The sequence below is a fragment of the Acanthopagrus latus genome, chromosome 15, assembly GCF_904848185.1.
Source record: "Acanthopagrus latus isolate v.2019 chromosome 15, fAcaLat1.1, whole genome shotgun sequence".
NCBI lineage: Eukaryota > Metazoa > Chordata > Actinopteri > Spariformes > Sparidae > Acanthopagrus > Acanthopagrus latus.
The window spans coordinates 23262770-23281982 of record NC_051053.1 but is presented as its reverse complement, the minus strand read 5'-3'; the positions used below and the strand labels follow the sequence as shown (position 1 = coordinate 23281982).

Genomic DNA, 19213 nt, shown 5'->3' with positions numbered 1-19213 from the left:
TGAATATGAAACTGATCAGCTTAATGGAATTCATCCATCATAGATTTGATTACTTACACACTTCCTTCTCCTACTGTGACATGTCAAAATGTGAAACAGGCCTACTGGAGAAAGTTGAAAGCTTACAGTGAACTGTTTTAAATAAGATCGGAATTAACATTTTTACCTCCAGGTGCAATATATTACATGGGGGGGCGGGGGTGAGATAGAAAGAGTAATTCAAGCATCATGTTTGGTGAGTATCTTTTTTTATACAGAAGTCAGTCCCAAAACCAATACAGCTCTACAACTGTTTGATCAATACAAAGTTTGACACATGGCACGGTGTGATAAAACACACAAGCTGCTTCAAAACAGAAAAATTAACAAAATTTTTTTTTAACATTTCTTGTTTATCTAAAAGAAGGATAATGGTAAATGACAGATTACAAACCCAAAACTATGTTTTTACTCACCTTTTTAAAATAAAACTGGATTTGTTTATGGTGCCCTGCAGATTTACACTCAAAAACTCAAAAATGAAGTAAAGCTACAAAAATAACACAGCACTAAATCATTAAATTCTGGTGCAGTGTCCATCATCAGTCTCCATAAAAATCTTCAGTAAAATCTTGGATGGCAGTTAGCCTTGACAGGCTGTTTGACTGGTGAGCAAACACCTTTGTGTAGTCTCATGTTGCCTTGTATGATTCCTCCATGAAACAACCTAAGAAGAGTGTTTGTTGTCCCCAAAAAAGTGGTCCAAAAATCTAGTGGGACCGTCTGTACAGCTGCACTGTCTTTTGCTTCAGCTCTGTTTTGAACGCTTTGACTGTGTGGTGTCAGGTGTTGTGTCTGCTGCTTTCTTGACCGCTGCTTTTTTTCTAGGATCTTTCTCGTTTGGTTCATAGAGAGCATTCCTGACAAAGCGTGCAGCCGCCCCCTTATCCAGACGGCCAGCTTTCCTCTTGTCTGTGATCTCTTTCACTTTGTTCATGTACGTCCTTATTCGCTCCTGAAGAACACAGAGTGTTACACAAGAATTACACAATGCGCACAAATTGAGAGGGTGAACATATCAAAAGGTAGTGCACAGATAACATACATACCAATTCCTGTTTGATTCCATGTTCTCTGGGATTTACTCCTTGTGTAACCAAGTACACTGTAAACAAAAACAAAAGTAAGACTACGTATCCTAATGATGTTAAACATTTTACTGAGACTCTGTAATTCTAAACCAGATACATAACATGGAAAATACACTGCCTGTATCTCACTGCTGCCATTTCCTGACAGTCTTTGCTGAACATGTACAGCCCACAGCCACTATTTAAACCTTTTAGCACATTTGCATTAATGTCTGATTATGTATGTGGACAACTAAATTATGGCAAAGTAACAGAGTGGTAGGAGTCCAAGATGAAATACATCTAATTTACTGTGTTTAAAAAATCCTTAGCATGGCATATAAATTAAACGAGATAGATTTGGTGCATGCAGACAAAAAAAATGAAAACACATCATGACAGAATATAAAAAAAAACTCAAATGCCACCTGTTTTGAATGTATAATTCTGCAAATTCACAAAATAACCAAAGTGAATCATAAATAACTTACTCCAGAATAATGAATTAAGGGTGTAGGCAGACATCAGATCCAACTTGGCTTGGTCCAGAGGGTCCAGCTGTCAATAAACCAATTTCAGAAAATGCAGGTAGCCTTTACAAAAATGCTATTAACTCTGAAGTAAAAGAAAAATGTTAGTATGCCCAAGACACTGGGTCGATCTGGCACGGGTAGATCTCAGCATCACATTTTATGAGATTATTGTATATGTTTATTGTGAAAAATGCGATTCTTCAAAGTAAATACCAACTTTTGATTATATCTGAGTTTTTGTCTTACTAAATGTGTGGTTATACTGAAATGCAAATGCAAGTTCACCTCTGTTTAATACACCCATACAGCGAATATGTTGGTATCACAAGTGACATTTTGGCTTTTATTATAAGGGAAAGAACAGAGACAACCAATAACACTAAGGATGGCTTTGTTGTTTAGTTGGATTATCAACCCATGACAGGATGTACATGTCATGTGTCTGCTTTCTTTAAATCTTCGCAAGCTTCCAGTGATTCACAGCATCCTACCTTTTGCAGCAGCTCATTTCTGGGCATCGACATCAACTTATCCAACATGGATTTGACAGAAGAAACTGAGGAGTCGAATCCAGTGAGCTGGTCGTCTATCTCATGGGGGTAGTCTTCAGTTCTGCTGTCCGCTGCCATTTTCCTGTGAAGTAGTGAAAATCATATAAAGCTATATACTCCCACAGTCACATAATTGTTTAATGTGGCTTTAAGAGACAGCAAAAAACTCCATTTCTACTCTGAAATGTTAGCTTGGCAGCTAGTAAGAGAGCTAGCACATGCTGCTAACAGGAAAACGGGCGAACATTTAGGTAGCATGAGCAGAAACAGAGACAATTATGAATTAGTATCTGTCAGGCAAGACTTGTTATCGGTTAAATGGTAGTACATGGAATATGAATTTGACGATATTCGATGTTAGCTCCCTCTGCTTTACCTTCAGCACGCAGCACGCTTCAGCCGACAGGAAGTGACGTTGAAAAACAACTTCTTCTTCTTCTTTTTCCTCTTCTTCTTCTTCTGCACTCTACCGCTGTCAGCCGTATGGAGGAGCGAAGCGTTAGCTAATAACACTTAGCTGATAGATATCCGTGGTTTTAGCAGAATTATTTAAAAACAAGACGGTTTTTGGTTTAAGTTAGTTTAGCGAGATATCAAAAGACATGCCAATGTTACTTTTTTCCTATTGAAAAGTCTTTTAAAATATTTTTTGCTAACTGATACAGCTAGCTAACTAGCATTAGTCAGTGGTGTTCACGTTACCATGGTAACCCGCGGTGACAGTGCAGCGGGAGAAGCTGAGTTTGCAGCTAGGATGACAGACAGCAACTTGCCAAGTTGGACCGTACACACAGTTTGCTGCTGAACCAGCCGTGAAAGAGACTTGAGACATGGACAACTGTGATTTGGAGAAACTCTCCGTCTCTGGTGCGAAGCTCCATCCAGCTTTCACACCAGATGTCACAGACTATAAAGTGACAGTGGAGAGCAGTGTCAACAAAGTGACCCTGGACCTGATGACCAGTGACTGTGGAGCTTCATACAGTATTGTGAGTCATGTCCTCAAGCTTTAATGTCGTTTTTATCTCCTCACATAAAATAGAACCTGTTTATTTATTTTTTTGTATTTCAGCTCTGCGGCGATGGTTCCAGCACCATTAAGCTGAATGATGGGTTAAACAGAGTAGAGATCGAGGTGGTAGCTGAGGATGGCACAATAAAGAAGTACTGTGTGGAAATCACCAGGCTGTCCGCAAAGATCGCAGAACTCAGTAATCTGGATTTGGAAGGAGATATTCAGCTTTATCCTGCATTTTGTTCCAAAATATATGAATACAGTTGTGAGTACAGGCTTCATATGAATAATGATAGTGAAAAACAAAATATACTACATATTTCCTTGTTGTTTCTGATCTTTGTCGCTGTCCATGTAAACTATTTTTCTGCAGGTATTGTTCCCTTTCATTGCAGTGCTGTCACCCTACTTCCCAAGGTGCTGGACAAAAACATAAAAGTTACAGTGAATGTGGAAGACAGCTCACAAGTCCCTCTGAATTTTGGAGACACTGTGGTGGAGATCTCGGTCTGTTCAGCAGATGGCAGCAATTCACAGGTAGGATGAGACATGAGAAGCTGACTGCTGATGTGATTCAAGGCTTTGTGTGTGTTTTATCACCTTTACCTACGCTTAATGCACACCTTTTGTTGCTCCAAGTTTCTTATAATGTTGTAGGGTTCATAATGCTGTGCTGTCCTCCCACAATGGTTCATTTCTTTACAGCTATACTAAACCTCAAGTCCCCCTTCTCTGTCAGGTGTACAAAGTGTTGGTGACGAGAGAGCTGATTCCCATGGCAGTGACCTTCACTGATGAGAAGCAGCAGCTGGACTATGAATGTCCAGTATCTCTGACTGCTTTATATAGACCTGTGTCTATCAACCACAGGTAAGATTTGAACAGGGAGACACTAATATGAGATCAGGACTTGAATCAACATTGACCACCTTTATCATAACCCTTTTACATCAATTTTTGAAACAAGTGCTTTACAGTTGATGCAATTGTAAATTAGAAAGAAACAATGTTCTACTCCACTTACTTTACTTAATGATAGCCACTGAAGTTTACAATTTGGGATTTTTTAATTCATATCCATTACAAGCTTGCAAATTTTCTGAGCACAGCGATAACAACTCTCAATAGGTATCAAACAAAGATACTAAACCTTCAGTCAACACATTACACATATTTACATACAAAATAAAAATACTAAATGTTGCATTATAGCCAGTGAAAAGTTAAAAAAAAATTACATATTTTCCAAATATTATAATTAATGAATAATGTTAAATGAAATTAATTTTATATATGTCTACAATTAACGTTTAAAAATGGATATTCAGTCATTATTTACACACCTCCATGCTGATGGCTTAGAATACACATACTACCTAATGTGCTGGTTCAACGGTAGTCAAGATCTGTCTGATTCTCTTGTTGATTCGCAGTGACCCAAAGCACATCTTCTCAAGGCCGTATATTGAGATGCTGGCACGAAGATCAAAAGTCGACCCACTTAGCGACTGTCCTCTGGGAGACGGCTGGAAGGTTGTTGAACTGGACCTCGACAGGAGGATGTCGGCTGCTCTGGTCAAGTGCTTCTTCACTTACAGAGGTGAATCCGGGAGTCTTTGCTCCTAAGAGAGATTTGTCTAAAGCACAGCTGTTGTGGTGGGAATACTCTTATTGGTTGTTTTAAATTCAGAAGAGTTATAGAACCATTATTATTTCTGAAGCTTTGTGTAAAAGCAAGTAGTATAGAGAGGATGAAGGTAATAGATTTCTAACCTCCTCCTCCCTAATAAGTTATTTTACATTTCTTTTAGAGTATCTCCCACCATTTATGTTCTTACACAGGTAACCTGCTCTCAGAGTAAAGAATCCTTTGACTCCACCATTAGATTTTCATGGAGCTCTGCCTCTAAGAGACACTTATATAACCACATTGTTGATATGCCAGGTGCACTCTGCCTCACCTCTCTGCAGTCCTGATTACACCACCTATGCTATCGTGTAACACCATGTTACTGTAGCCAACCATTATGTTGCTGTAAGGAGGGTGATATTATTACTTAACTAAGGTCTCATGTATCTAGCTGCTGTATTTTATATCCAGCTTTCTCCTGTTTAGTCAGACGAGTAATTGATTTCTATACAACCAAGGCTCCTGTCTAATGAGTTTAAACTTGAAGAGGTTACGTCTGGAGAATTATACAGTGCAGATAGTGGCACTTGTTTACTTTGATAATTAGAGACAGTTCTTCCATAACTCAAAATTGCATATTTATCCTCTCCACTGTAGTGCCATTTATCCATCAAGATTATTTTTGTGTGAGTCAGAGAGTTTGGGAGATATCATCCAAAGAGATGTCTACCTTCTCTCAATATCATAGAATTAGATGGTACCAAAGAAGTACATTAAAAAACAGCAATGATTCCTTCCAGAAATAATGAACCAATTACTTAAGTTGTGAGCAGTTCAACTATTTTCTTTCTACCACAATCCAGTCAGAAGGAAGCGTGCATCTACTCATGGATAGTTCATGCTTGTGACAAAGTTAGGTAACTCAGTTAGCCAACTTTTGTGAGAGGAACAAAATGTATTTTTGGCTGAACTGACACTTTGAAACTTGATTTCCTCAATTACTGAAAAATATTGAACTGACCCGAAATTTCTTCTGTAAAAAGGACATAATCACTTAATAAAACTAGTCACAAATGTTCATTTATATGGAATCAAGTCAATTTTTTTTTACAGAGCACAAAATCACTGATGACATTGTCTCAGTCAGCTTTACAGTCAGTATACTGAACAGCACCTTCCATCCTTCAACCCATGGTTCAAGCAAAGAAAACTCCCTACTGGAAAAAAAAACAATAAAAAACCTTAGAGCAGAGAGGAAAAAATGGAGAAAAAAACCCAAAGAGGAGCCACGGAGGAGAGATCCTGTCCTCTCCCAGAACGGACAGGCAAAATCACCGTATACAGAAATACAGACACAAGATAATAAACAAGAAGAAGTATTAGAATTAATACTGATGCTGATACAAAATAAATTAGACTGTTAGATAACACTTTTCAATAGCGGCATACAACACTACAGTTTACTTTAAGTGTGTGATTTATTGTGTCTTTGATTTTTTTTTTTTAACAAAGGATGTGACAGTGTGATGAAGCTGTCTGAGCTGGGGTCACACTCTCTGGACTGTCCACACAAGCCCACAGGGGAGCTTGATGCAAAGGTCAGTATGAATGATTAAACGGTTCTCTGCATCGCCCGAATCACTGCCACGCACCGACCTTCACTCTGCTCATCGTTTATTTACAAGTCAGCTCTCCCTTCACGGTGACTAAGTGCTGGATCACTCTCCACCGTAAAAGTATCTCGTGTTTGTGTGTGCGGTGGTAGAGTGGATAAAACTGTAATGTGAGTGTGTGCAGTGCATGTGAGTACCCATCCTTTTTATGTATGGGTGAAAGGTTGCATCAAGGTTGTGTCAGTGTTTGGACTTTAAATCATTATTATACCTTGACTAAGATTCACCTGGTCAATCCAGATGAAAGCGTTGATATTTTATTAATTAAATCTAGTAACAGCATCGTTTATTTTCAGGATGTCACAGAAACAAGTTGGTATAAGAAGCACTTTGCATCATCCAGCTGTTTGGAAATAGAGACTAAACACAATGTCGAGGTAAAACATCTACAGTATTACACTAAACCGCATTAGTTACACCACCTTAGACTCAATCGGTTAGATAACCAATGATTTATGCATTATTTGTCTAATTTGCCATTTGACACTGTTATACTGTATATCACATCTTCCATAATATCACATTGCAGAAGAAAAAGATCTTGTGTCTTCAGCTATTAATTAAATTAAAACAGTAGTCTAGGGTAGAAAAGATTTCTTTCCCATGAAAAACCACATTCGGATATAATTTAAGTAAGAGCAAAACCACATAATTATGATAACTTTCTTAGTTTCGTAAGTGGGAGAAAAGACTGCAAATGACAGCAGGAGAAGACAGTGTGGACAAACTGTGTGCCTTGGCCCAACATCAATTGAGACTGTATCGAAAACACCTGCCGAAACCAGGTATGTAGCACTTTCCAAACACCCCCTGACTCCTGTAACCCTCTCAGTTTCCATTTTTATACTTTTTCACAATACTTTATAAACGTTAAAAATGCTTTGTTATTTGCCTTTTTAAATTAGAAGAATAATTTCCGGCTGATCTGATGACAGAAAGAGACTGAAGGCCAGAAAGAAAGTCAATAACATGCATTCATCAAAATTGTTTTCAGTTCTCTCTCTCCCCATATCTAAATCACTATTCATTTTACCAGAGTGTTTCCATGTTTTGTGATTTTCATCCTCAGTTAAATAAAAAGTCTGGTGAACCCCTGGCCAGGTGACAGAGGAGTCATTTCCCCTCTCGCCTGCCTCTCACAGCAGCTCAGCTTCAGCCATTTAAAAATACATGAAAATTAGATATTTAGCAGTTGCCTCTTGAACTTCCTCCTCTATCTGATGTGCCAGGCACTCAAGTTACTGCTCATCCATTCTCAGCTACTCGTGCCTTGCTAATTGTTTGATGACTCAGAGACGTGACATCCAAGACTGATCCCAGGACTGAATGAAAGTCACTGGAACCGAACGGAGAGGTAATACAGGAGGCGGAGAGACAGAGAGTTGGTATTACACAGAAAGCATTAGAGACAGTTAATCTCCAGTTCACTGTCTGACTGGATCAAAGGAAGAAGATGACCGACAAGTGTTGCTCAGTGTTACTTCGTTTTGTTGCTGTAAAACACAAAGATCGTGTTTTATCACTTGTGTAGATCGTGTCAAGGACAAAATATGATATAAATGAAGTATGTTAAAGCTTGTTCATTATTAAGACACTATATACTGCTTATAGCACAGTATATTGTTATTAGTCGCATGCGTATGAGACAGGCCTGCTGAACATTTTTATTAGCTGAGAGGACTTTTTTCATCCAGTTACAGGATTTTGTAATTTGATCAGCGAAGAGTTTTAACACAGCAGCATTATGCAGAATAGGTTTGTTGGGTGTGTTATGCAGTTTTATCTGGAATATAAAAGCTGTGATGTTGGTGCAATCTGACAGATAAAGGGCGCTCTTTCCAAGGCGAGCTGCACTCTCTGAATATTTAATACAAAGGACGCATGCAATCATTCATAAGTGAAAGAGAGAAGGCGGCCAAATGGGAGATCCTGTGAATTGTTTGGGCTTAAGTAAAGCAGAAACTCTGTTCGAAACAATAATGGAACAGTTTAATTTCAGAGTGAGACTTTTTCATTAGAGTGTAACGCAGGAAAGAACCCAGTTTGTTGAAGTGGCTGTTTGTCCGTTCTGACCATCACTACATTCTGTTCTCAGTTCTAATCATGATTGGTTCATATTATCCACTGTTTTAAAAATACTGACAGTTAAAGTTATCCACTCATTAAAGCAACTTTTTCTTAGTTTCTTAGTTTTCTTAGTCAGAGGAATTGCTACAGTTGAGTTTTTGTATTTCTTATCCACATCATTCATCGGTTTCTGACACCTAATTCATTTGTGCCGAAGTTTATTACCTTGTTTTTTTTGTTCTTTTGGAATTAAATCTCTAAATTATGAATGACCCCGAGCTTTTAGTTTGATTTCTTCGTCACATAGTTTGATTTCTTTGTCTTCTTCAGGTGGAGTTATAAGACTTTAAATTTTGATAATGTGAAATAATCACTCAAGAAAAGGTTTCTCGCCAGATGCTGAGATTTCTGGCTTTCCAGCCTGTCGTTTCTGGAATGAATCCTCCCTGCCCAGCTGGCACTGCAGCTCCTCACTGATGGATGACAGTGCTGCGAGAAAGCAACCAACGTTCCAAAAAATTTGAAACTTAAAAAGCCTCATTCTCAAACCAATAAATAAAAAAGTAGTGAAATTGTTGCACTTGTTTGGACTCTAATATTAAATATTTCTTATATCAGTTAAATATGATAGCTCTCTAGAAATGCTGTTTTTCAGCTTTACATTGATGCAGATTCCCTCACAAATATATGCAAATACTCTCTGGTCTTATATGTAGATTATATACCACACTGTTTATCTCCACAGGAGACACGTTGCAGTATGAGGACGGCCAGTCTCCTCTCCATAGCTTGGAGCAGGCTGCTGTCCACTACGCCTCAGCTATCAGACTCAGCTCCAAAGACGCCAGACTCCACTTCCTGCTGGGTGTCGTTCTGGAGGAGCAGCACTACGCTACAGAGATGTTCGGCCTGCAGAGGAAGGTACAAGGTCTTTGGTGGTGTGTTGGGAAGTTCTGCGCAAAAGCCGAGCAACAGCAAAATGTCCATGACTAGAGAGTTTCTTTAAACGTCTGGCAGCGGCTCAGGACAAAACTGCCTTCAAGGAGCACGCCTGAGAGACTTGGTGACCTGGACATTTAACGCTTCATTTTTGAATGCTGATAGTGATCCGTATTTTTGTTGAAAATGGTCCCTAAATATGAGAATAGGTAAAGCAACCTCTCACCTTTGCGTTCCATCATCTCCAGGCTGACAAAGATGATTTCAGCGATGCCAAGTCAACGGCACGTCAGGATGACATCCTGGCTGTGTGCAAACTCCACGGTTACCTCGGCACACCAACCGTACAGAACCAGCTGCAGGCCTTGGATAAAGAGTATCAGCTGCTCAAAGAGCAGGGACAGTCCAGCAAAGCGGACTACGTCCAGACACTCTACGTCTGGCTCTCCAAGAAAACTGGCAAGGTAACTGGAAACAATAGAAACTGCCACGGGTTCCAAATGCAGTGATTACAAATCAACATATATGGTAGATGAAACTGAAACTTTTCCCCCTCTTGTTGAAGGATAACAGTGCAGCCATGCAGGATGAAGAGACCTCTGTCCACAGGGCCCTGATGAAATACCTGGATGCCTGGTCTTTGAGTCCTGACAGCTGGGAGTACAACCTCCATGTAGGAAGACTGCTGCTGCTGCAGGGCAGGAGCAGGGAGGCCCTGCAGCACCTCCAGAGCGGCCTGGCACTGCGCCCCCTTCATCCTGGTCTCAGGTCAGGTCATGGAAGTATGGCTGACAATAGAACAAGATGTCCTGTTGTCAGTAGCAGTGATAGTAGTAATAATAACCACAAGTAATTAAAAGCTATCCAATAAAGGATATAGGTGCTATAGGAGTTTTATCACGCAAAAAAAAAAAAACCAACCTCAACTGAAATATAACCTTCAGAGAGCAGTCTAATTAGAAGCAAAGCTGTGCTGTGCCTGACAACCAATTAATCTTGAAATTGATTCTCACAGCCAGCTGATGGAAAAATAAATATTTCAGCTCTTGTTAGAAACCCAAAAGCAGCCCTTTGTTCAGATTGGAGCTCAGGCGTTGACTTGTTGCTAAAGAGGTGAAAGCAGTCATATCCTTTTTCTGTGTAATCGAAACGCCAACTTCTCAACCTGCTGTTCAAATGTCCTCTTCTCCATAACCCCTGTATGATATCATATGATCATACAGGGGTTAGAAAGTGGAAAAAAAACTTGCAGGTCTGGCACTCTAACAGGGTAAACACAGTCTAGATTAGCATGTAAATGTACAGTCAGAGCTAGTCTTGTCTTCAACATCTCTCCTGTGTTGCCTTCATTTTGTCAGATACTTCACAGGCCTGGCTCTGAGGCCTCCGAGGACACAGAGAGGGAAGCTGCTCTGTTCTTACAGCAGGGACTGGAGCACTTTGTCAGCCAGCGCTGCAGCAAGAGGTTTGCATGTTTGTGTGTGTGTGTGTGTGTGTGTGTGTGTGTGTGTGTGTGTGTGTGCGGTGGAGGTGGAAGTGGATGCGTTCAGTGAGAGAGTGTAAGGGCACGACGGTGTCAGTAATGTAACAGGCTGTCTGTTAAAGCCTGCAGGAGAGAGAGTAGGATAGTGAAAACACTGTCATAGGCCACATAGATGATACATCCTCTGCAATGTCAGACATTCGAACATTTTATGATGCCTAGCTTCGGATTTTTGAGGCCCGGAAATCCAAATTCAGGCAAACGGAAAAAAGGGAGAGAAGATAGATAGAATAACACCTAGTACATTTTTTGTGATTAACAAGTTTTTTTAAGATCACAGAGCTGTTGTCGTTGCCTTGGTTTTTTCTCTGTTTTCATGGTTTTGTCTCCAGCTGGGTGGAGCAGGATCCATCAGACCCTCTGTCCAGCCTCAGCACACAGTTCCTGCGTGGCCTTCTCAGTCTGGGCCAGCTGCAGCAGAGGAACACACTGTCTGGGAAGGCCATGAGTGCAGAACAGGTCTATCACACGTATGTTACAAACCAAAAGTTCCTTTTGAGTAATAATTTGACTTTTATATTTACTTTTCTACTCAGTGTTTGTGTTGGATCTCAGCTCCAATTAGCTGTCTCACTCATCTCATCAAAAGTCTCAGCATTCACACCAGTGGGACCCAGTTTAAGAAGTGTTAAAGCTGTGTGTGTTTGTCTCTGTGCTGGAATGCTTCAGCGTAGCAGTGCTGACTGCCCAGAGTGTGAGTCAGTGTGTGTGTCGCGGCGAGGCGAGCGGGCAGCTGGAGTGGGTGCTCCTGGATGCTCAATTTGCCCTGCTCCAGAGGCTGATCCAGCAGGGCGAGCGCCAGGCCAAGGCTGGCACAGAGAGGCAGTCCCTGGTGGCAAAGAGATGCCAGGCCCTCACAGCTCTCATACGCCTCACCTCTATCGCCCCCTGTCAGGAGCTGCTGGACATGCAGGAGCGGGTAGGAGCACTGAATTAGGTTTTTAGATTGTTTTCTGTTTTGCAAAGTTGATCACACGACCAAACTCTTCCAGTGATTGGGGATGCTGTCCACTGAAGTACATTAGCTAGTCTTTACATTTAACGTTATGTCAGAGAGAAATCAGACATAATGTTCTCCCTGCTCCTTCTCCCTGCTCACTGCTGTCTACAGGCGTGCCAGCTCGCAGTAGTGACCACACCGCGGGACAGCCACGCCTTGTGTCTCTTGGGTCTGGCACAGCTGGCTCAATATGACAACAACCCAAATGCAGACAAGTCAAAGGAATTCATAACTGATGCCTGCCTCAGCTTCAAGGGCAGCATTGAGCTGGAGGACAAGACTCAGAGTGGAGAACCACCTGAACAGCTGAGCAGTGAGTCTGTGGACTGTATTTCCTATTTTGCAATAAATGTGTCCCTGCTGTTCACTTTACACTTTACATTAAACAGTTATGATTACATTTTGGAAATTAACTCCTCGCCCACATAAACCATTTCCTGTTTGCTCAGAACAAAAATGGTGGCGTGACCGGCAGCAGGCTGAAAACGAGAAAGCCGCGGCACAGTCCAGCACCCCACCAGCAGGAGTGAAGGGGCCTTCTGACACCAGTGTGGCCAAGAGAGGAGCCAAGCGAGGCAGGGTAGGACCTGGACAAGGGCGGTTGGCAGCAGCTGGAACCAGAGCTCCTGTTCCCTCGTCCTCAGCCCCCACCAGGGGAGGGAAAGCCGCCCGACCTCCAGCCAAAACCCCTGCAGCCAGGTGAGTCACACTGGGAGCTTAAGTCAAGCGTCTGGCAGACCTCTTCTGTGGTCGTGTGTGGTTGTTTGCTGGCATTTATTTATTCATGGATGATTTCCTGTGGATGCTTACTTTTCTCACTTCTTCCCTGCTCCATATTCATGTCACGTACAGACACAATCTTTTACTCAGAGTTTGTCAGTCTGGGTAGCTTCACTGGAACAAATCTGTTGTTTGTTTCCTAACAGAGGCTGTATGAAAAGTGATTTACCTTATTAAGGAGGAGGGCCACACTTGAATATATATGTTAGAGCACAAATTTAACTTTTTGATTAGTTTCAGAGTTTTGTCTTCTCTTTTCTTTCCTGTAGGGGGAGAGCTGGAGCAGCAACTAAGCCAGATAAATCCTTCAAACCTTCCAACAACGGTCCTAAACCCCAGCTCCCTGCCAGCAAGTCTAAACAGGACTGTTGCTCTGATACTGCTGATGCAGTAGAGGGTAAGGCATGGAAGTAGCATTGAGATTAACATACACAGCAGATGAAAGACCTTTCCCCAAAGTCTCTCATTTCTCATTTCTTTGTAAAATTGTGCATCTTTAAACGTCTTTTTCTTTATGGGTTCATCGAAAGAGGTATTTATACTCTGTGTGTTTTAATTGTTGTTTCAGAGCCTACTGTGGCAGAACAGAACGTGGTAGGTCCGGTGAACCGCAGGTCTCATACCTCACGGCTGGGTCTGGCTCGCGCCCTCTCCCGCTCTGCAGACACCCAGGACCAGGCGAAGCAGCTCTACCAGGAGGTCATCTCCATGGCACCGGGGGTCAGTTGTTATCCGTTACATTTAGATTTCAGGCATTTCCTCACTGCTTTTACAATGGCTATAAAGTTACTCCTGGTTAATGAATCAACTGACTGTTTAGGTCCACGATGCCTACAGTGAGCTAGTTCAGCTGCTGGAGCCATCAGACCCTCAGGCAGCAGTGGAGGTGTACTGCAGGTTCCCTCTGAAGCCTGCGGCCGAGCAGAGCTTCGACGATGCCTACATCTCAGGAGAGATCGTCCGCATACTGATGAGGCTGGAGCAGTACGACCATCCACAGCTGGGGCCCAGCCTTGTAGCATACGGCAAAGTCATGGGACTGAGTGAGTACTGTTAATATTATTATAAATACTTTAGACATAGTTATAGTTACATTAGTCTTGGAAGCAGCAGTAGTACTGTTACTAGCAAGGGATAAGTATCTGTACAGTTGTAAGTGGATGGATACTTCTACTGTTTAACATAAGACTGAATGATTAATATCTGATTTGTAATATTTGAGGCAGATGTGAACAGAACCAGGTAAACAGAGTGCACATTATGATCTGCAGCCACAGAAAATAGGAACTGACTCTCATTCTTTTTAGTAACTCTTAAAATGGGGGTCATCTTTACATCATTCTGTGACAAACTTAGCCCATATTGAATGCCAATCATGTGCACACTATTAATTGCAAACCTAACGTGTCTAAATGAAGTGTTGAAATCATGCAGCCAGGCCCATGTGACAGGCTATGAATAGAGAAGTATTACATTCAGCTGGTGGGATGGCAGATAGTTGACATGTTACATAGAGTGCATACATGCAGCATGATGGCAGATGAGTAAATAAGTAAGCAAGTCAGGTTAGGATCATTTAATTATCTTACCATTTGTGTGAATGGGTTCTTCTGATGTGGCTGTTTTTTAGGCTGCATAGAAAAATACATCGACATCTTAGACGGAAAGGCCATGAGCAAGCTGCTGAAGAGTGTCTACGCGAGGATCCACGACAGACAGGAGGACGATCAGGACCTGCAGGATTTCTTCAAGTTCAAATGCTGGATATGAGAACACTTGTGAACCTTTAACAAGTACCTATATTGATCTTTCTGAAGTTTACTGACTATACCAAAAGACACATATTTCTACTTGAGCTGATGATACTGACACTTTCTGTTCATAGATAAAGAAATCCTCTTGACTTTAAACATTTAAACTTGATGGCATAATGAAGCCATGCATATTGGATAGAGGACACTGAGAGAATGTCCATCTTTTTCTCCAAAGGCATATTTAATTTGAATTCTCAATAAAAATGATATATCAAAAGCGACAACGTTAACAGACAAAACTGGAATATTATAATGTTCAACGAAACAATAGTGCAACAACAACAACAGGTGTTTCAGTGGGTATCCTACAAAAATGGAAACCGATAAAAGACACAAAGTCTCCATCCTTAAAGTGTTATTCCACGCCAGCGGCTGTATGACTCAGAGGTGTTTCTCTGCTCTGCAGGGTGACACTGTCTGCAGGCTCAGCCAAACACATTTTTCAGGGATCACATTTAACAGAGACAAAACAAAATAACCTCAACAAAGGATTTCCCAGTTCAAAGTCTAAAGATTAGTATCAACTGTATAAAATCTAGATAGACCGCTACTATTACCAGCAGTAGGAAACTATTGTCTTCTGCCTCATAAAAAGAGCAGTAACTTCTCTTCATTTGGGTCGAGCTGCACAGAACTTCCTCATCTGCCTACTTTTTCACACTGCGTTGAGTTTGGTGACAATGAGCACGCGGACAGACTGGTCGAATCCTGAACACACACACAGGCCCTGCTTGTCGGGGCTCCAGTCCAGGCTGGCGATTGGTTGTGTGGACAGAGTGGCGTTCTGTAAGAGGTTGACGGAGCCAGCTACACCCACATCCACGCCATCAGAGTCCTTCTTGCTCCTGTGAGCTGGATACTCACTGGAAATGACAGAAATATTATATAGATTAGTTTATAGTAAAGCAGGAAATCTGATTTGTGATTAAACAACCTTCATGACAAAATACTGTTTTAAGGTCAGTTACTCACTATTTCCATAGATGTAAGTTTCCTGCCCCCCCTGCAGTCATGAAGATGTCCCTGTTTTGAGGTAAATGCCTCACCTGCCAGATGGTCGACTTATGAGCCTAAAATAAAGAACAGAGATTGTTTGCTTTCCAAAATAATTCACAGTGTGTTCACAAACATCTGCTGCTAACACTGGAAGGTATCGGAGCCCAAACATGTAATTTGCATTGCAGTGAACCACATTGAAACCTGACAGCGTGTTATCCAGTCTACCTGTTGTTGTGGCTTCTTGTTTCGTGGAGGAAACAAGTGGTGACCGAGGACACGAATACACACTGCTCAAAAATGTGGCCATACGTGGTCAAGAACACCTCTGAATATGGTGACTGGATGTCAAATGCACACTCGATGCATCTTGGGGACATTTGCACCTGTACTGAGCTGTCCACTTGTGATCAGATGGTGTGAATAGCAGCCTGTGATTCCTGATCTCTCTGAAGAACTGGACAAATATTTATGATCTCTAAGACCTCCGAACACTTGGTGAGCTGGTTTGTGCCCTAATGTCAACTTAAGTGTGTTTCTTTGAGCATTTTCCCACAAAAAGCTACACCTCTCTCTCCACACTAGCCTGTGTCATTTTTGGCCAGTGTCACGAAGCCACAAAGAATGTTAGACAAACACAACCTCAAACACTTCAGCTGTGAAAACGGTCAAAGCGACTTGTGCCCCTTTTTCCCCGTGAACCGTGTAATTGTAAAAGTAATACTAATAATAATAACCTTTTGACATTTTTCCCATACATGGGAGCCAAACGTCCGTCTGGCTGTCCCCACCCAGGTCAATTACCTTTTCAGAAACAGAGGCAAAGCCCTTGGTGAGGTGCTGGGTCCTCATGTCAAAGACGTGGAATTTTCCCTCTAGTGAGGTGGCCACCAGCTTGTTCATGTTGATGTCTTTCCTGTCAAACTCCACACTGCATACCTGAACATGATGTAAGAAAGAATAACAGTCACTCCCTCTATCACATGGCACGGCTCCACCACAAACCACTTTGTGCTGAAATGGACATAATGACCCCTGGCTGGTTCATCTACATTTAAGATGCGTTGAGTAAGAATGAAGACTGAATAATAAAAAGAGCGCTTTGTATATGGTGTGTGAAGGGAACATGCATTAACCTCAGACTTCCTCTGTGGTTTTATGTACAGTCTAAGTGTTGCTGGGAAGTCATTTTCAGTTCTGTCTGCACGTCTCGTCTGCGTTATGATTAAAGTGAAGGTTGCAGTGCAGGAGAAATAATGAATGTTTGGACAGTTTATATTAATGAAAACACCAGTTCTTAATATGAGGACTACTTTTTGTGTTTCAGAGCTGAGCTGACTGAGTCACTGTCGGTCTGAGTTCCCATTTTTTTCTCTAAATGTTTGTGATTTTTCCCTCTGTGGTGCCATACTGGCTACGTGACTAAAATTAAAGAGCTTAACGTAATTTTAACAGCTTAACAAAAAAATCACCTCACCCCATTTTTTATGTTGGTTTCCCACCGTAGAGACATATTCCGCAAGTCAAAGAGTTTGATGTCCCCGTTGTCATAGCCAGCACACACACAGCGGTCCTGATCGTTGAAGGCATGTCCTGCAGGGAGAACAGTTTTCAGTCACGATGGTAAAGGAACACTTAAAAAGCTGGTTGCGATTTTAAATCATCAGGAAATTATATGAACTACCTAGAATGGATCACAGAAAACAGACCAAGACTACAGGCTGCATTTTCACTGGATCATTGTGCTTTGCCTGTTAATTTGTTGTTCTTTTGTTCTGTGAACAGGACAGCGCCTGAGAGTGGGAGGATAATTGTTTTCCTTATGCACAACCAAGAGAAACTCCCCCATCTTTTGTGTATAATGATGTATCATTGTGTGCTTGTAAAGTAGCTGTCTGAAACAGGACCAGTTGCATGTCTAAATAAAAAAAGAAAAAAGAGTGTGGATGGAGTTCCTTTGAAAAGATGAAAATTTAGATTTTACACACCGAAAGCGACAGTCCAGCAGTCCCTCTTAGTTTCGCCTTCTATGGGCTCCATGTTGGCTACAGGTGAATCCTTCTGCCTCGGATCCCACACCTTTACTGTCCCTGTAACGCATGAGGACAATGTGATATTTTAGCTAGCTTCTTTTTGTCATTGCTTTGAAAAAGTTTTTTTACTGGGATGGTTGTTCTTACCATCTCTGCTTCCAGTGACTATCTCAGGTGCACCGTCGCCAATCCCGAGGCCGCCAACACCATCAATACTATTTACTATCTCTTTGTGGGCCTTTACAGTGTACACTGGCACTTCTGGCATCTCCAGATTCCTGTAGACAACAAGCTCAGTGTGAACCTTCAATTAGTTTTTTTTTAAATACTGAATACGTTTTTCAATTTAAGTCAACTACATTTGATATACTTAAAAAAGCTATGAATTTAGTCCTTTCAGTATTTCATGCCAGGCTATTGCTAGCAAGACATGGGTGGTGTGACGTCAAAAGATGTGGATTACATACCATATATTGAGATTTCCTTCAAAATCCCCAGTTGCTATGTGTCTCTGTTGAAGAGAGGTGGCCCCAAATGTGCCACACTTTATGGGTTTAGGTCTCTCTATCTGAAACATATGGGGAGGAGGAAAGAGACAATGCAAAAAGCAATGAAACAGCTGCAAAGTAGGAACACCATTCAATGTTGAGCAACTTGTTAAAGGCAAAGTTTAAAATCTAAAAGTGTGGGAAACTATAAGAGAAACAAGAAATGTTTCTGACAGTTGATGTAATTGAAAATGACCCAGATTTAACCAAACACTTGCCAACTAATCAAACCCAAACTTCTATACACTCTTTAAGGGCATTATATTGACTGTCATTCAGCTGAACGTTGGTGTCAAGCTACATATCATAGGAATATGTTGACTTAAGTTTAAGACGTGCACTGTATATTAGCAACAGTTCTGGCATACCAATATAAAAAGGAAAATGATTTTGTATATGGGATGGTCAAAAACTTTGGCTAATGCCTGTGGCGGTCTTCATGTTGGCTGTTGCTATGGAGACAATGACCCACCAAGACTTTTCTAGAAACCTAAGTTAAGCTAGCTAACTCTGAATTAAACCGTTTGCATGCTGTATTTTCGAGAGTAAAAAAAGGGGCAACGAGAGCAAACAAGAGTCGAATGTGAACGTGTTGTCTACCTCCTTGATAAGTTGAGCCTCTCCGTGCTGAACTTCATATATCTGCATTACTCCGGTTCCTCTGGGAAAGTTCCCCAGACAGACAAACTTGGCGCTGCAGGGAATCCATTTGCTGTCAAACACGGTGTAGTTCAAACTCTTCTGAATGTGCGCAATGATCTGAGGCTTTGACAGTGGCGATGACATCTCTGCTGTCTGGGGGATATTTAGTAAAAACGGTTGAATTTTCCTGATTAAAAAGTACCAAGAGAACCGTGGTGAGGTTCACTGCAGCTCGCTGCCAAAACAGATGACGTCGAGACGCTCCTTCGGCTGAGAGCGTGGCTGTCTAGTGATGTGCCTGATGAAATGTTCACCTCCCCGGTAAACTTTAACGTGTTTT

The 19213-nt window shown here is 41.5% G+C and overlaps 3 protein-coding genes across 3 annotated transcripts; 1 reads left to right on the top strand and 2 right to left on the bottom strand.

The window, feature by feature from the left end:
* Positions 1–226: 226 nt before the first annotated feature.
* c1d (C1D nuclear receptor corepressor) lies at positions 227–2704 on the bottom strand. The gene is made up of 5 exons (XM_037122568.1): positions 2570–2704; positions 2134–2275; positions 1601–1667; positions 1089–1144; positions 227–994 (listed from the first exon to the last, which is right to left on the bottom strand). The coding sequence occupies exons 2-5, from the start codon at positions 2269–2271 to the stop codon at positions 788–790; spliced, it is 468 nt and encodes a 155-aa protein (XP_036978463.1). The 5' UTR covers positions 2272–2275; positions 2570–2704; the 3' UTR covers positions 227–787.
* A 319-nt stretch (positions 2705–3023) lies between these two features.
* Positions 3024–14875, top strand: LOC119034059. The gene is made up of 17 exons (XM_037124761.1): positions 3024–3182; positions 3266–3404; positions 3582–3745; positions 3948–4078; positions 4642–4808; positions 9324–9499; positions 9766–9981; positions 10083–10285; positions 10887–10982; positions 11393–11530; positions 11730–11979; positions 12172–12373; positions 12510–12759; positions 13110–13237; positions 13409–13560; positions 13661–13883; positions 14471–14875. The coding sequence occupies exons 1-17, from the start codon at positions 3024–3026 to the stop codon at positions 14608–14610; spliced, it is 2934 nt and encodes a 977-aa protein (XP_036980656.1). The 3' UTR covers positions 14611–14875.
* wdr92 (WD repeat domain 92) lies at positions 14815–19183 on the bottom strand. The gene is made up of 8 exons (XM_037122564.1): positions 18832–19183; positions 18151–18251; positions 17831–17961; positions 17639–17740; positions 17128–17243; positions 16455–16589; positions 15627–15724; positions 14815–15517 (listed from the first exon to the last, which is right to left on the bottom strand). Exons 1-8 carry the CDS (start codon positions 19015–19017, stop codon positions 15310–15312), a joined length of 1077 nt encoding a protein of 358 aa, XP_036978459.1. The 5' UTR covers positions 19018–19183; the 3' UTR covers positions 14815–15309.
* Between the last annotated feature and the right edge of the window lie 30 nt (positions 19184–19213).

What these genes read in the sequence shown, in the direction of transcription:
- c1d (XM_037122568.1), bottom strand. Translation starts at nt 2,271, where the DNA reads ATGGCAGCGGACAGCAGAACTGAAGACTACCCCCATGAGATAGACGAC. An exon ending in GAAATGAGCTGCTGCAAAAG is followed by an intron (nt 1,668 to 2,133) that starts GTAGGATGCTGT and finishes GTTTATTGACAG; the next exon opens with CTGGACCCTCTGGACCAAGC. An exon ending in ATGGAATCAAACAGGAATTG is followed by an intron (nt 995 to 1,088) that starts GTATGTATGTTA and finishes TGTGTTCTTCAG; the next exon opens with GAGCGAATAAGGACGTACAT.
- LOC119034059 (XM_037124761.1), top strand. Translation starts at nt 3,024, where the DNA reads ATGGACAACTGTGATTTGGAGAAACTCTCCGTCTCTGGTGCGAAGCTC. An exon ending in CAGATGGCAGCAATTCACAG is followed by an intron (nt 3,746 to 3,947) that starts GTAGGATGAGAC and finishes CTTCTCTGTCAG; the next exon opens with GTGTACAAAGTGTTGGTGAC. An exon ending in CGGCAAAGTCATGGGACTGA is followed by an intron (nt 13,884 to 14,470) that starts GTGAGTACTGTT and finishes GCTGTTTTTTAG; the next exon opens with GCTGCATAGAAAAATACATC.
- wdr92 (XM_037122564.1), bottom strand. Translation starts at nt 19,017, where the DNA reads ATGTCATCGCCACTGTCAAAGCCTCAGATCATTGCGCACATTCAGAAG. An exon ending in GAAGGAAATCTCAATATATG is followed by an intron (nt 17,962 to 18,150) that starts GTATGTAATCCA and finishes TGTTGTCTACAG; the next exon opens with GAATCTGGAGATGCCAGAAG. An exon ending in TTGCCTCTGTTTCTGAAAAG is followed by an intron (nt 15,725 to 16,454) that starts GTAATTGACCTG and finishes TCTTTATTTTAG; the next exon opens with GCTCATAAGTCGACCATCTG.